Genomic DNA, 17,140 nt, shown 5'->3' with positions numbered 1-17,140 from the left:
TAATAATATGGAGAATGTATGTATGTGTACATACATACATACATACACACACACACATTTGTCAAAAAATAAATTTAAAAAAGAAAAGAGAAAAGTGACTTGGTTGTAGTTGGAAGATACCTTGTTCAAAGAGTCAAACAGGCCCCTGAAGCCAGGATGCTGTAGAGAGCAGGGGAGCCCAGGAGAGCAAGGTCCTGAGTGAATATGCACTGCTGACATGGACGCCATCATGACAAGGACCAAGTCCTCAGACCTGTTGTAGTAAATAAAAACTGCTAATGAAGTTTTAATTAAATAATATTTTATTATTTAGTAAATAATATTAAATTTTAAACATTTCTGGATTATTTAATAATTATTAAATAATTATTATGGCAATTGTTAACCCGCTACCATATCAATAAAAGACACAGACACCTGTTGTATTTAAATAAGCCTTGTTTTACCTGGAGCTGGGCAGATATTACCCTCTAATACACCTTGTAACCTCTCAGCCCCACATCCCATGCTCTAATCATTAGAGCATGCCATTTACTCTAATCATTCCTGTATGGGCTACTTCCCCTCCAATATTCCAGTAATACTTATGCATGCTTTCATCTGGGCCACCACTCTCCCTGCCATTCCCACTCCAGCCTGGAAGGTTCTTTACCTCTCCCATGGACACTCTGCTTCCTTCTCCTCCTTCCTCCTCCTCCTGCACCTCTCTCTCTCTCCTTCCTGTGACCTTTCCCCCCTCAAAAGCCTGAGAACCTTAGCTCCCTGTCCCACTTCTGACCTGCCCAGGCTTTAGCATTTTTTTTTTTTTTTTTTTTTTTTTTATTAACCAACCAAGTTTAACTTATGTAGAGCAAGATTCACACAACTGAGTGTGCTCAGAGCAGATAGCAAAAAGACCTTGGGAGCAAAATGATTAACAACCAAATTCAAAGCACCAGACCATGTTGCTACACAGACCTATGGGAACTGGCAAAACCTTCTTCATCTGGCCCAAGTTCAGGCACTTGTGAATGATTGAGCAGTGTGTGCAAATGCTACCGATTGCAGCGTCCTCCTGGAGGCTTTTCAGCCTGAGACTGCTGTCTTCAGACCTTCTACAGAGACTAGCCTGCACTTCCTGCTTGCTGATCATGATAAGGTGCTGAGGATCCAGGCTGCATCAGTGCACGCAGGAGCCACTGGATGCCAGCTTTTCTGTACATGTGTCTGTGTGCCTGTCTCTCCTCCATTCCCTCACCTCCTCTAGTGAGGTTCAAGGTGCCAAGCCTCTCTAGTAACAGCAGGGAACAGTTTTCCAACTCCATTTAATAATTTTGTTTTCTGGGAATCTCTGTAAGAAAATTTGACTAGCCAAGGGTAGTCAAGGTAACTCAAGATCGCTGTAGTCATAACAAACTGATTCTGCACAGCGGGGGGGGGGGGGAGGGCTCCTTGAGGAGGCAGAAGTGTTCCTTTCTATCCTTCCCTCCAACTGAAGGACTTACTCTTCTTAGCTCCATTGGAACTGACAACAGGAGTGTCGTTCTGGTTCCCAGGCTCCTCCTTTTCTCCTTTTTTTGCTCAAGAGGTCAAGTAAGGTCTGGAGACCCTACTTGCTCTTTCCATGTCTACATTCTACTTCCAGGTCACCAAAACCTTTTTCCTGCAGTTCTAGGGAAAATGGACTTAGATTTCTCAGTAAGGATTTTAAAATCTAGATTCAGAGAGGATTTTCTCTTAAATGTGAGTTTTGGGGTAGGGTGAAGGAAGGGAACAGGGAACTGAACCCAGGTATGCCCTCACAGGTGCTGGTGGCTGTAAATGCCTTTTTATGCTAAGTCCAAGTGATTAATAACAGCTGCCTGTGTTCAAAAAGTCCCAGTTCAAAGGTGCTTGACATTAAGACACAGTCCAAGCCTGGAACTGGATTAGGGTGGAGCATGTGTTGTGAAATATGTATGTATAGATTCTCACATGGGCATAGGAGGTTCGAGAAGTCAAGGTTTTGCTGAATAATGCGTTGTATTTTCTTTTGGGGCAGGACAGGAAATAACCAAGGATCTTAGTCTCTCATAATAGCAAAAGCAATTCAGAGAGCAGAGGTCGGATGAGGATAACGTGTTCCTGAAGGCCAGCAATTGGGGAGGAAGCTGAGGACTTCATGCCAAAAGCCTGTGGGCTGCCCTGCCAACCACAGTTCACTCACTTTCAAGTCTGAACAGTGGTCAGACTCATTTTGACTCAGAGTTTGGTGTCTGTTCTCTGTGAAGCCCTATGGCTGTACCTTGTGGCTGTAGCGGACCTGTGGAATTCATAAAGGGAAAGGTGGGTGGTGACCACATCCAAAGAAGCATGTCTTTATCATGGGCTGTGACTGTAGCTCTGGGATCCTGCTGGCCAGACATGAGGTTGCTGGCTGAACCTCTGATGGAGAAGAGAGCAGAGCAGCCAAGGAATAAGACCTCATATTGGAAATCAACAAACCAGAGAGTGATGCTATAGTTTCTAAAGAGTGAAGGAATGTATGTAGGGATTGGGGAACAATCAAAGGTACTACCCAGATTCTTCTAAGATCTAGGAGGATTGGAGGAAACCACAGAAGAAAAAAAATAATAAAATAACTGCTGGGTTCCTGTTTCTCACCTGCATGAGGTCATGAGGGCTTATTTTCTTTAGGATATAAAGAGAGCCCTAGTATATGTGAGTCTGTACACGTAATTGTCATGCCTGCCTTTTTTTCTTGGCTGCTTGTGAGTGAGTGTGTAGTCCCCTCCTCCCCTCTTTTTCCCTCCAGTCTGTTGCTACCCCTCCACACCTCCTATGTGACAGAGCAATTCTAAGGGAGAAGTCACCAGGAAGACAGGTAGCCAATGACAGGTAAGACCCCAAGAGTTGGGGTAACCTAAGACAGATACCATAGCTTGAGGTTGTTATGCCTGATCTTTGAGACCCCCAAAAGACCACCGGAGTCAAGTCTGTTGCAAAACACGTGAGAATCTTTATTCTTGGCTCAAGCTGGGACTTTCACAGACACAAGGCATTGGTATCCAGCTGAGAGCCCCGAGCTCTGGATTGTGGGTGATTTATAGGTCCCAGTACCTCCCAGTGCACCCAAAGCAGGGGGATTCCAGCCTGGCAAGCTTCTAGTGGTTAAAATAGAAAAGGGGAACAATTCAGAAACATTTCAGAAACAATTTGCTGTGGGAAGGTGCCAAAATGATGAACGGTTCTGGCTTTCTTTGTTCTCTCTCTTGGCAGAGGGGTGGGGAGAACGGCTGGCCTTGGGCTAAGAGGGGAAATTATCTCAGTCTATGCTATTTTTAGGAGCAAAGCTACAAGTTGGAACAATTTGGGGGGCCATCCATGCCAGTTTCCTGGCAACGGTATCTTTAATGAGCAGCAAGGTCAGCTCTTCCCTGAAGTTGGTTGGATTTGCCAACTTGGAAGTGGCAACGTCAACTGGCCTGATATATTTTAAACCTTTTGGCTCAGTAACTCAAGAAACCTAATTTTTAATTCTCTGGCCTCTCAAGGTGAGCCTGAGGCAACTTCCACTGACTTGACTAAGGAAGTAGTTGGGCAGAAGGTATGTGCTGAAGCTGAAGTCTGCCCAGAGATGAACAACCAATAGCAGGCTGGAGGTAGAGGAACCTGATTGGTCACCCAAAGCTATGTAATGTGCTCTCTTCTGGAATAAACATGTCTGCATCCACTCGCCCTTGGATTATGTTCACCTGACTCCCAGTGTCTGTGTGATGACTCCATGCCTCTCAGCCCTTCAAGCTGGACCCCCTCTTGTCACCCACGGCCTTAGGGTAAGCTTTCGTGTGGCCAGTCTTTGCCCTCTCAGCCCTTCAAGCTGGACCCCTCTTGTCACCCACGGCCTTAAGGTAAGCTTTCGTGTGGCCAGTCTTTGCCCTCCCACAGGATGGAAATGACCTAAAAGAAATGAGGTTGCTTTACTTCTGAAGACTACTGTAGACAGTGAGTGAGCTGGAGAAGGGACACAGCAGCCTGAACTCTCACACCTCAAGTGTCAGCTAGGTGAGAAGAGCTGGCATTTGAAAGTGGGAGGCATTCCAGCCTTCTGTGCAGCCCTACAGCCCCTAGCTCACATTTTAAAAATCTGAGCCCAGGCAGCCGCTGACTTGGCCAGAGTCAGTAGAGAGGCCCAGAAGTTGACTAGATCCAGAGTAGGATTGCTGCAGGACAGTTCTGCATTATTCTTCTCTGGGGTCAGGTGACTCAGTCATAACTGTGTCCACGCACTGAATATCTGCTTCCCCTGCCCCTGCTCACCCCTTGAGAAACATGGCCTTCTCCTGGGCATGACTTCCTTGATGACTCACTCAGGAGGCCAGCAGAGACCAAGGATGCTTGCCAGACCCGTACAGGGTGTGTCATGGCCTCAAGGGGGTGGGGGTACGTGCTTTGTCACCGATCACTGCCTGTGCGCTTTGGGTCTGCCCCTCTGAGAGGGGCCAAGGAGCAACCCCTACCTTTGTACAAAATGACCCAGCTTGATCGTGTGGAGGCCAGAGTTGATGTTTTAAGTTAAAATTACTGTGGTTAAGAGATCTATAAAACAAAAATGCCTCTACCCCATAAGCCCCACCTGCCCAAGGACACATAACTTCCAGGGTCTGTTGTCCATGTAAGATAACAATCCACATGTCTTCACTTCAGTAAACATGATTGGTTGCCCCAACTGCACCGGATATGCTTGATCACGTGTCAGCGGGAGGTATGTAGACAGGAAGAATGTCAGTATGCATGCTTCCCCGCACCCCACATTAGAGGAAGGTGGGAAGTGTGTACCCTTGTGGGTTTTGCTTTGATAAGCACCTGACTGAGGTAATTCACAGCCATTCTCCGGGAATTGTGGGTGTGAATCGGGCCAGTGTCTCTCATCCCGTCCATGATTTAATAAAACTTGCTTCAAATTTGGCTCAAAAATTGTGGTAGTGGTCTTATTCTCACCCAGTGGAATTAGCAATTGATGTGATACTCTCTTTCTTTACCTGTGTAGCTGGTCATTGTCAATAAATAGTGGGGCACAAAGATGCACCCACTGCTCCTCTGCTTTAGGGAACTTTTGCACCCAGTTTCTGTATCAGACCCTTTAAACAGGGAAGAGATCAGTGACCAGTCTTATCTTGATCTCCTGGATAGTCAAGGCAAGATCATCCCAGTATTGCTCAGTCCCCGAAAGCTATGTAGTGATGGGTGGTGTCCCTCAAGACTCAACTCAGCTGGCTTCCTTCTTTCATCTGCTTTAGTAGCTTTTCCTCCTAACTTTCTGTGAGCTCTATACTCTATTGTCTGGGAGCACTCTCTCTCTCTAAGTTCTGCTGCTGCTGTTTTCCAAGTCTTGGCACTGCTCTCCCTACAAATCCTCTCCCTTGGACCTAAAGCTCTGCCCTAACTCTTCCTACAAGACAAGAGTCTGTTTGTCTGTCACTCTTAGAGTACCTCAGGTCAGAGCTATCCATTCCCTAACATCCCTCTTGGTGCTGTGTCTTGCCTCCTGGCTTCTCTTGCCATCTGCTATTTTGTCTGTCCTTGGCCCCACACCTTCTAATGGTTTTGACTTTTGCTCTATTTTTTTTCATACCCAATTAGCCACTGTGTCAGTGGCTTGATAGCCCCTCCCTTGTATTGTCACCCTCCCTGCCTTCAGCTCATCAAACCACCTAGAATGGGAGAGACAGATGCCTTTCCTGAGAGCCCTGTTCTAAGGGAGCTGATGTGTTCTTAGTATTGGGCTCCAACAATGGCCCAGTCACCAGGAGGTAGGATGGTGGAATACTGGTTGAGTTCCAGTATGGAGGTTCCTTGCTGGTAACTTGAATATCACCCGCCCTAGCACCACCAAGGTTCTAACTGGCTTTGGTGTTTGTTTGTTTGAGACAGGATCTCATGCAGTCCAGATTGGCCTCTGGCTAGATAAGTAGCCAGAGGATAACCTTTGAACACCTGATCCTCCCATTTTTGCCTCCCAAGTGCTGAAATTACAAACCTGCGCCACCACACCCAGCTGTTTGAGTCTTTCTACTTTTTAAAAATTGAAACTCCTATCTCCAGCCTCCCTACAGAGACTCCCATGGAGTCAGCACAATGGAGTCACACCCAGCCTGGGAAAACCCTGTTTTTTTTATCATTGCTCATGATGGAGACTCAACATCTCCAAAGAAGATGGTCACAGAGGCACTTGCCTACAATCCCAGAGCCTGGAAAGACAGGAGGACTCTCACACATTTTAAGTCAACTTGGCAAGTTGTAGGCTAGGACAGCCAGGGTTATAAGGGAGACCCTGTCTCAAACACTGAACTAAATTAATTAATTAAAGATCTCAAAGGGCTGATGACCTGCAGTTCATTTCTCCTAAAACTTGGCAGTCACAAATCAGCTTTTGTTTGCTTTGAATTACTCATTTTTGTCTTTTTTTCCCCCAAATAATAAAAATTAAGTTTGTTGACATTTCTGAATGCGTGGCAGATAGTTTTTATCCCAAGGTAGGAGGTTAAACTGGGGTGGGGTTTTCTTGAGAAAGCTCGGATCAGAGCTTTTATGCCTCTCATGCCCTTCCCAGAGTTCACGCTACTATGAATTTTCCCATTTTTGGATCCCTCCCTGAAAGGTCAGGGAGCAATGGAAGCTATGGCCAGGGCGGTCGCTCTATCAGAGGTGACAGCTTCAGGTTGGACTTGAATTTCTTGCACCTGAGCTAATTGCTGTGGCAATGCATCCACCTATAAAATTACAGAGCAGCACACCCAGGGGCCCAGCATCTATTGCCAACTCTCAGCAGCTCTCCTTCTCTGCTCTGAGGACCAGCCTATCCTGCCATTTCCTGGGCCCATCTTGGACATCGGCTACAATGGCAGCCCTTACAGACTTCTCTTTTATGTACCGCTGGTTCAAAAATTGCAACCTGGTTCGAAACCTCTCAGAGAAGTATGTCTTCATTACTGGCTGTGACTCTGGCTTTGGAAACCTGTTGGCCAGACAGCTGGTGGACAGGGGTATGAAAGTGCTTGCTGCTTGCCTCACTGTGGAGGGGGCCCAGAAGCTCCAGCAGGATACCTCCTGCCAGCTGCAGACCATCCTCCTGGATGTCACCAAGACCGAGAGCATCAAGGCAGCAGCCCAGTGGGTGAGGGACCAAGTGGGCGACCAAGGTGGGGTGAGCTACAGTCTTCAGCATTCTTTCTCTCGCTCTGTCTCTTTCTGTCTCTGTCTCTCTCTCTTTGTATCTCTGTCTCTCTCTGGGATCCTGATGTCCAAATGGGATTGGAGACAGGACATAGGAAATGAGCTGGGAGGGTCTGGTCTAGATGAATCTGGAATTACTGCATGGTTTGGCCAGTTGACACGAGAAAGAAACATCCTGAGGAAATTATCTCCCTCAGAAGGGCAGGACAGAGGCAACAACTGCAATGTTCTGAATGTCCAAACCTCTAAAGATAGAGGGGCCTTCTAGATACTTTGGGAGTCCCACCATCGGCTCCCATAAAAGTTCAGGCTCAGGCTAGGCGCAACTGTAAAGGGAAAAAAGGTGGCATTCTCTGAGTGGGCCAGGGTGATCTTTTCTGTGTATCACCATGGATGTTGCTGCCTCCAGCAGCTGGTTGCTCTCCCTGGAAAATGAGCCTGTGCTGGGGGCTGTACCAAGAATGTGTGGGGACTTGTGCCTGATGGACTTGTAGAATCCAGGCTGTGGACACAGAATTGCTTAGTTACAAGAACAGAACCTGGGGGAAGTGCTTGCTCTCGAAGAGTACAAAGGCCTCTGTCCAGGCCGGGCCAGCAGCTCTCTCTCTTTGCCAGCTTTCTCCCTAACATCTAGCTCTAGCCAGTACATAATGCATTTTAGTTTTAAAAAAGATGTTATTATTATCGTGTGGTGTGTGTGTGTGTGTGTGTGTGTGTGTGTGTGTATGTATGTGAGTGCACACACATGTACACAGTGCGTGAAGAGATCAGAAAAGTGCATTGGATCTATGGATCTGGACTTACAGAAAAATAAAAATCAGAGCAGAAAAAATGTGTGTGGAAGTCAGAGGATAACTTCTGGAAGTAATTTCTCACTTTTTTCCATGTGAGCCCTGGGGACTGAACTCAGGTCATCAGGCTTCTGCTGCAGACATCTTTATCTGTTGAGCCACCTTGCTAGCCCTCTGTCTCTCTGCTCTTTCTGCTGGAATCAAGCCTCCTGAGAGCAAGTTTTTTTTTTACTCACTCCATGTCCTTAGTACCTAGGAAGGTGCTCAATAAATATTTGCTGAATGAGTTCGTTAATGAATAATTCAGCTAGGGTGAGCCTCTTCCTCACCTGTCTCAGCCTGTTCCCTGAGCCCAGCCACTTGTATTCATGACTCACTGGGTGTCTCTTAACATTGCTGTAGCAGATTCATGCAAATGTAGTGGGATGAACAACACACATTTATTACCTCATAATTCTTGAGGAAATAAGTTGAAAATGGTTCTCACTAGCCAAAGTCTCAGCAGAGCTGCAGTCCTGGGGGGACTCTAAGGCAACACTCATTTCCAGGACTTTCCATCTTCAGAGGCTACCTACATTTCGTAGCCTGTGGCCCATTCCCTCTTCTAGGAAGTTTGGGCCACGTCCTCTTTATGCTTCTTCATGTCTCTGGTTCTCCCGCTCCTGTGTTCCTCTTCTACTTAGGTATCCTGTGATTGTATGGGCCTAACCCAGTAAACTTGGGATAATGCCTCCAGCGTAAGGTCAATTGATTAGCTGCCTTCCTTCCACCTATAGCCTCAATTCTCCCTTTCCTATGCAACTTAACAAACTCCCAGCTTCCTGGGACGGTGACATCTTTGGAGGACTATTATTCTGCATGTGCCATTGGGCAACATCTTTCATGTAAGAAGCACTAGGGATAGTGTGGGGTGATGTGCACCTGCATCCCAGAGCTCAAGAAATTGAGGGAGAAGGACAGAGAGCCCCCTGTAGGCATAGTCCTGTTAGCCTTGCTCTGACTGTCCTATAGTTATTCTTTATAGGAAAACAAACAAACCAACGCAAACAAACAAACCAATACCCTAGCACAGTGTCAGAGGCATCAATGGTGCGTGGCCCTCTTGAGAGAAGACACCACTGGTAAGTTAGGATCTTTGAGTTTCAGGAGCCACATTTTCCTCTGTACGGCAAGGGAGTTCCCTTATCTGGGAAGGCCTTAAGTCCTGCCAACCTGTTGTCATCCTGGAGTCTTTCTAATTTGAAGAAGGGATTAGATGAGGAGAGGCATGGCTTAGGTGGGGAACTCCAGAGCTAGGGCAAAGATGGGTCAGAATTGAATCATGTGTCCTGATCTGCCCTTAGGAGAGGGTGTGCTCCAGCGGGAAGACTGTCTTGAGGCTATGTTAGTCAATGAGACTATACCAGGGAGGCAATGGAGGGACCAGGGTATGCGCCATGGGACCCTGAAGAAGGAAGAGGCGCCTTCCTTGTTTTTTATTTGTTTGTTTGGGTTTTTCTGTTTTGTTTTGTTTTTACCATCACATCCCCTGGTGGAATTTCACTAATAAGCTGAATATATATATATATATATATATATATATATATATATATAAATTAAAGGACTGATGCTATTCTAACCCTAGCAGGCTTTGGGAACAACTATCCTAGCATTATTTGGGACCCAAATTATTATTTATTATTATGAGAAACCCAAGGCTAAGGAGGGGAGAGATCTGTCCAAGGCTGGAGCTTGAACCAGACTTAGAACCTGAGGTTCTTCAGCCCTGAGGCCCTGGGTAACCACACTCTTTTTCTCCAGTCCTCTCTACCTAATTTAAAGAGATAATATTTTCCACAACTGTTTATTAAATGTTCTTATGCATTTGTCTATAAATATTCTAACCACACTTTTCTTTCTGGTCTCTGAGCTTCTGGAGGTGGAAGACCCCAACTTATTCACTTTACATGTCCTTTGCTCAGTAACTGGCACAGAACAGATACAGAGCGAATGAATTAATGCATGCATGAATGAATGAATGAATGAATGAATGAAGTTTGCTAGATGAATGAATGGATGGACTGGCTTGGTAATAGTGAACTAGAACTTTTTTCTACTTAGAAGTGTAAAGAAAGCATGAATGGTGTGAGAATGCAGGCATTAATATGTTTGTAGGAGAGCGGGGTCTCTTACCCCAGACCCCATGGCTTCAGTGCCACTGGTTGCACCAGCTTGGGTTATAGCTCGAACAGAGCCTGATTTAATTGGCAGACCACAGATCAGGGTGGAAAGTGTCTCATCAGGAGCATGGAACATGCTGATCTGTTTGCTACAGCGCCCCTGGCTGTCCCGAGCCATGGAACATGCTGATCTGTTTGCTACAGCACCCTGGCTGTCCCGAGCCATGCCATCCTTGAGTGTCTCTGCCCACTGAGCCTTGTGTTGCTCACCTGATCAGCCATCCTTGGGCACTGAGCTGTTGGCTATTGGCCTCTGGAACCTTCTCGGAGATTTTGCTGCTCCCTGTGTGATTGATTCTCTTTGCCTTTCTCTCTTACCCTAGGCCTCTGGGCCCTCGTGAACAATGCTGGTATAGCCCTGCCCAGTGGTCCCAATGAATGGCTGACCAAGGAAGACTTCGTGAAAGTGATTAATGTGAATCTGGTGGGGCTGATTGAAGTCACCCTGAACATGCTGCCTATGGTGAAGAAAGCCCGTGGCAGGGTGGTCAACATGTCCAGTTCTGGTGGCCGTGTGGCCGTCATTGGTGGTGGCTACTGTGTTTCCAAGTTTGGTGTTGAAGCCTTCTCTGATAGCATCAGGTGACTGGGTCCTGGTACCAAACTGGGTGGGGGTCTTGGGGCTTTACCACAGTAGTGGGGGACTGAGAGCGACAGGGTGAGGCAGGGTAGTTCTGAGGAGAAGAAGCTAAAGCAGCAGCTAGAGCCTTCTCTAAGGACAGAGAGAAGCGGAGGCCACGTGGAATGAGGATACAGAAGACATCAGGTGGGTCTTCCCTTGGGTGAGGAAAGGCCTGAGAGGCCTGTAGGGGAAAGAGAGGAGGGGAAAGAAAGACAGAGAGACAGACAGAGACAGAGAGACAGACAGAGAGAGAAAGACAGAGACACAGAGAGAGACTCCAAACAGAGGAAGGCCTGGAGCACAGGTGTGTCTGGAAGCCCCTCAGAAGATGCAGACCTTTTACAGATCCCCTTATTCCTTTTGTCACATGGCTGCTGAGTGGAAAGAACCTGGGAGGAGCGAAGGCCTTGGCCTAGATTCTTTGATGGCTTCCTGTTGTTTATGCAAATTGCCCCAGACAACTGGATCAGTTTGGGAAAGTACTGAAGCCCCAAAGAGCGCTTACTGGCATGAAGGCAATGTTTAGATTAGCTCTTACGGTGGGATGAACACTTCCAGGCCCCGGAAGAGGCAGCTCCCTCCCTTCAAAGGTGTCTCTTGATGCCCGTCACTATAAGGCTAGACCAAATGCAGCTCTTAATTTCACAGGCGCGAGCTCCATTTCTTTGGGGTGAAGGTCTGCATCATCGAGCCAGGGAACTACAAGACATCCATTCTGGGCCAAGAAGCTCTGCAATCACGCATGAAGAAGCTGTGGGATCGGCTACCACAGGAGACCAGGGACAGCTACGGAGAGGACTATTACAGAGAATGTGAGTCTCCAGGCAGACATGGGGAAGATCTGGAGGTTTGGGGTTGCTGGCTGGATTTCAGGTTGTAGATGATGATATGGAGCCCCAGAGATCCTACATACAGCCAGTAGCAAAGCTGGAGTTTGAGATTAGAGCCCAAGCAGCAGGGGCCATGTTGGTGGGAAAGGTCCGGTGTGTTGCGGGAGGCTGCCTGCTCCTGGTACTTGTCTGCCAACTATGAGGTGCAGGTAGATCTTGTCAGAATGCACTGAGAATAGAGTAGCAAAGTGACAACTAGCTAGTGGGCTGGAGCCAGTCTGCCTACTCCAGGTCCAGGCTCTGATGCTTGTGGGCTTGGGCATGGCTTGTTCCATGTTGTCCTTTCCTCTTTCAAAGTTTTGTTGTTGCTGTTCTCTGGTAGACAAGGCTGTCTTTTTTTAAAAAAAATATATTAATTACAATTTATTCACTTTGTATCCCAGCTGTAGCCCCCTCCCTCATCCCCTCCCAATCCGACTTCCCTCCCTTATTTCCTCCAATGCCCCTCTCCCAGTCCGATAGGAGAGATCCTCCTCCCCTTCCATCTGACCTATTAGGTCTCATCAGGACTGTCTTCATTGTCTTCCTCTGTGGCCTGGTAAGGCTGTCCCTTGCCTCAGGGGGAAGTGATCAAAGAGTCAGCCACTGAATTCATGTCAGAGAAAGCCCCTGTTCCCATTACTAGGGAACCCACTTGGACACTGAGCTGGCCATGGGCTACATCTGTGCAGGGGTTCTAGGTTATCACCATGCATGGTCTTTGGTTGGAGTATCAGTCTCAGAAAAGACCCCTGGGCCCAGAGTTCTTGGTTCTGTTGCTCTCCTTGTGGAGCTCCAGTCCCCTCCAGGTCTTTCTATCTCCCCCTTCTTTCATAAGATTCCCTGCACTCTGCCCAATGTTTGGCTATGAGTCTCAGCATCTGCTTTAATACCACTTCCTCTGGAAGTCAGCAGCCTGTGTCCCTGTTTTGTGTGTTATTAAGCTCAGAGCTAAGCTATCCAGGTGCAAGTTTCAATTGTCTGCTGGAAAGAGAGTTAACCTCTCAGTTTTTTCATGTGTAATGAGTTACAGTAAGAATTCAGTTCACAGACACAAATACACACACACAAAGACACATAGATACACACACATAGACATACACACACACAAACAGACAGACAGACACACACACACATATAGACACACATAGAAACACACACACATATACACAGAAACACTTGATCCTTGTAAGAACAATCTGAATTCAAATCTTGTAGTTCTTGTCATTATCTTCCCTTAGATTAAAATATGGCTTCCTTTCCTCCATTACACTGGTACCTGCAAGCTGTAGAGAGATCCTTAGAGAATCATTATTCAGACAGGCAGTGGTGGTACACACCTTTAACCCCAGCACTGTGGAGGCTGTGAGTTCAAGGCCAGCTTGGAATCCAGAGCAAGTTCTAGGACAGCCAGGGCTACACAAAGGAATCTTGTCTCAGAAAACAATAACAAAAACAACAACAACAACAAAATATTATTCAAAGGTGCAGGTGGTACGAATCTGTAATCTCAGCACGTAGGAGGCTAAAGCAACAGACCAGTTTGAGCTACATAGTGAATTTGGGGCCTCCCTGGGCTACAAAGTAAAACCTGGTATCAAAAACAAATAAAAATGATTCCAAATCCAGAGGGACAAGTTTGTAAAATATAATACCCAGAAGATGTTTGAGGTGATCACTTTCTGCTACTGCAACAAATTACTAAGCTAATAAACACAGAAAGGGAAAAGGTTTATTTGGCTTCCTTTAAGGATTTTCAGTCCACAATTAGTTGACTCTATTGTAGCTTTCGGCCTACACTGGGGCAGTCCATCAGGCACTCATGGCAGAGGGGGAGGGCTTCGTTCTGTGGCTGGGGTGGCAAAAGAGAGACAGGAAAAGGGGCTATGGCCTCAGCAAAATTCCCTTCAAAGGCTCTTAGAAGCCTGAAGACCTCTTACCTCACTTCCTGAAGTCCGAGCCTTGCCTAACTACAACAATGTAAGTCAGACAGTCAGTCAAATCCACGGTAGGCCTGAAACTGCCCAGGACTGTGAGCTTATTCTCAGTGACGTGTTTTCCTGGATATTTTGCATCAGCAGAGATACTAGAGGCTCTGCTGATAATCATAATGGAACTGAAGTGATGGTCCTGGTAGTCTGGGGACAGGGCACAGACAGGAGAAGTATTTAGGAGGATAATACAGTGCCTGTATGTGGCATAAAAAAACCCCACAGGCCCCTGGCTTTAAAGCTCAGGAGCAGGCTCCAGGTTTCCTGGCATTACTCATATTAAAGTGGTGCACAGTTACCAGAGCAGGCATGAGAACAGAGGACAATGGATCTTGTACTTGCACTGATGGATCCAGGACAGACTGCGGCCAAATGGGTTAAGGGAGAGCTGAGGACCGACAGGCTGTTAACTGGATTTCTTGTTTCATCTCCACCCTGCTGAGCCTCAAAGATTCCCCTTTCAGCCATGGCCTTCTCAGGAAAAAAGAACAGAAAAGCCGAGGGGCAAAGCCCAGGGGCTGAGAGTAGAGATCTGTGACTCAAGATACAAACTCTTTCTCAAAGGCCCAAATCCAAAATGTCGCACTTCTAGTGTTTAGAAAGAGAAATGATACTGATGATCCTGTACAGGGGTGTTTAGGTAAGACCCCGTGCAAGTTTTAAACACTGAAACAAACTTCTGAGGGACATGGAGCTTGGATAGAATTCAGGAAAAAAGCACATTACATAATAATAACAACAAAGGCTTATGTTCTATTTCCTTTCACCCCTAATGTCTCAAACAGATACTGAAAAGTTGGTTAACTTGATGGACAAGGCACATACGAGAATCAGCGATGTCACCAACAGTATGGAGCATGCTATTGTCTCCAGGTGCCCCCGAACTCGCTACAACCCTGGTCTGGATGTCAAGTTCCTCTACATCCCCCTGGCTAAGTTGCCCACCTGTGTGACAGATTTCATCCTAAGCAGATACTTGCCAAGGCCAGCAGACTGTATTTGAACTGAGGAGTTCAAGGGGTGGCCAGAGGGGCTCAGGGGAGCGAGCAAGAAAGCTATGGAATCACAAGAGGCATTATTAAATATCTCGTGGGCGAGGACACCTGCTCACCTGCCACCCACCGCAGGCTGCGTCTCCTCCCCTCCGCCGGGGCCTCTAGAAACCTGATGCCTCCCCTCTTGATTTAGAGCTGCTGCAAAGGCTTCAAGTCATCCCACCACGCAGGTACAAGTGGCCCTGAAAGGCCAAGGAGAGAAAAGCTGACTCCTGTTGAACAAGAAGCCGCTGCCACCTCTGTAAAACACCATGGGGCGATCTAGCCGTGGGAGTCTCAGCCCCTCCCCACAGCCCTCTAAATAGGCACTGGTTTGTAAATATATGAAACATGTCATATGGTGGCCAGAACTGCCAAAGCATAGCCAGAAAATGTTTTAAATACTTTCCTTTTCTTTGCATTTTTCTACCTGGAGGATATTGGGATCCATATAACACTCACTTCTTTAAGCACCATTGATTAATGTTTCAAGTATTTATTGAGTACTTCCTACCTACCAGGTACTGAAGCTCTGGGGGTATAGGAGGAAGAGGAGGAAATAATGATCTTGGTTTTTTTTATTGTTTATCCTTTGTTTTTATTTTATTACAATAGCTAGCAGCAGAGCTAGGACAACAATAGAAGAGACAGAAACCAGAAAATGAGAATTCGAAGGACCCTGGAGTTACAAGGCAGTAGTTCCCACACTTGGAAGTGTATCATCGTCACTCAGTTAATTAAAATGCATGTGGAAGCTGGAAGGTGTCTCAGAGGTTAAGAACACTTGTCGCTCAGAGGATATGGGTTAGATTCCCAATATCCTCATGGTATCACACAACCATCCATTATTCCAGTTCCAGGGGATCTGGTGCCCTTTTCTGACCTCCCCAGGTACCAAGCGTGTATATAGTGTGCATACATATATGCAGGCAAAGACACTTATACATATAACATAAATAAATCTTTAAAAAAATACACATGGAAGCTGGGCATGGTATCTCATTCTGTAATCCCAACACTTATGGGGCTGAGGCAGGATTGTTGTGAGTTCAAGGGAAGGATAGATTATGAAATGAGACACTGTCTCAAGAAACAAATAAACCTCAGGAAACAAACAAAAACTTCCCATGAACCCCAGTGTTAGAAAGTCTGATTCAATAGGCTTGAGGCAGAGCCCAGAACTATGAACTGTGTACCAAGGACCTAAATGCACCTATGCACCTGGAGCTGCTGACAGTCCTGCAGGAGAAGCAGCCACTGTGCTCAGAGTGGGAAGTCATTTACCCAAGATCCTCAGCTTTGTTGGCAAGCAAATAGAACTCACGTATCCAGATTTCTTTTTCCAGCTACAGAAGATTAACTGTAACATCTTCAAATAAGTCAATGAACTAAATAACATATTTTTTAAAAAACAGCTATGAACTTCTGGGTTCCATGTGCTTTTGCTTTTTCTGAAAAGAAAAACAAAATTTTTTTTTGAGATACTGTGTATCAAATCGAGAGCCTGAGCATTCTGGCCAAGCATTCCACCACCCAGCTACATCCCCAGCCCTCCGATTTTCAGTTTACCTCACTAAGAGCTCGGTCTGGCCTTGAACTTGATATAACTTTCTTTATTTTTTGTTTGTTTGTTAGTTAGTTTGTTTGTTTTTGAGACAGTTTGCTCTTTGTAATAGCCCTGGCTGTCCTGGACTCAATGTGTAGACCAGGCTGGCCTGGAACTTACAGAGATCCACCTGCCTCTGCCTCCCCAAGTGCTGGAACTAAAGGCATGTGGCACCACACCCAACTATTCTAACATTCAATATTGCCTCAAACTCATGATTCTCCTGCCTCTGCTCCCAGAGTGCTGTGATTATGGACATGTGCCACCAGTCCAACAACAATGATTAACTGTAATAATCATGACTCCTTATGCAATAAAGGTCAAATATGATTATTTAAAATCAAAATGTCTTTATGTTTCATCAACATCTGGCTGAGGTTGAAGATAAATATGACCTTAGCTGTTTCCCTGAACTCTTCCCAAATGAGGCAACTGTCACAGTTTCTAGGAGCTAGTGTGAAGAAACATCTGGCCAGAGGAGCACTGTACAGCCCACTACAAGCATTATACAATCCATACAGTCTGTTGCTTTTATTCCTGGCACCAAGTCTTGATTCTGATTTAAGAACTGAGCAAGGAGTAACAGAAAATCCTCTCCACTTGGTTTAAATGATAAATGGTGAGAGTAGGAGCCAGCAGTGAGTGATGGCCTCAAGGACCAGGTCCTGTGTGCTTGGCTCTGCCCTCCTGGCTTTCTCTGCTGCACTGCGCAGGCAGGAAAGCCAATAGCAGGAACTCTGCTTCTTCCCTCCTAATGTACAGAGGAAACAGCTTGCTTTCCATGGCATTCCAGATGCAGAAAGGTGTTTTCTCA

The 17,140-nt window shown here is 46.3% G+C and overlaps 1 protein-coding gene across 1 annotated transcript; it reads left to right on the top strand.

Annotated features, from left to right (window-relative positions):
* The first annotated feature begins 6,688 nt into the window (after positions 1-6,688).
* Positions 6,689-16,639, top strand: Sdr9c7 (short chain dehydrogenase/reductase family 9C member 7). The gene is made up of 4 exons (XM_021658212.2): positions 6,689-7,160; positions 10,528-10,786; positions 11,475-11,638; positions 14,472-16,639. Exons 1-4 carry the CDS (start codon positions 6,722-6,724, stop codon positions 14,687-14,689), a joined length of 1,080 nt encoding a protein of 359 aa, XP_021513887.2. The 5' UTR covers positions 6,689-6,721; the 3' UTR covers positions 14,690-16,639.
* The last annotated feature ends 501 nt before the right edge of the window (positions 16,640-17,140 follow it).

The sequence above is a fragment of the Meriones unguiculatus genome, chromosome 17, assembly GCF_030254825.1.
Source record: "Meriones unguiculatus strain TT.TT164.6M chromosome 17, Bangor_MerUng_6.1, whole genome shotgun sequence".
NCBI classification, from domain to species: Eukaryota; Metazoa; Chordata; class Mammalia; order Rodentia; family Muridae; genus Meriones; species Meriones unguiculatus.
Note: the sequence above shows the minus strand (reverse complement) of the source record. Positions and strands in the feature narration are given on the sequence as shown.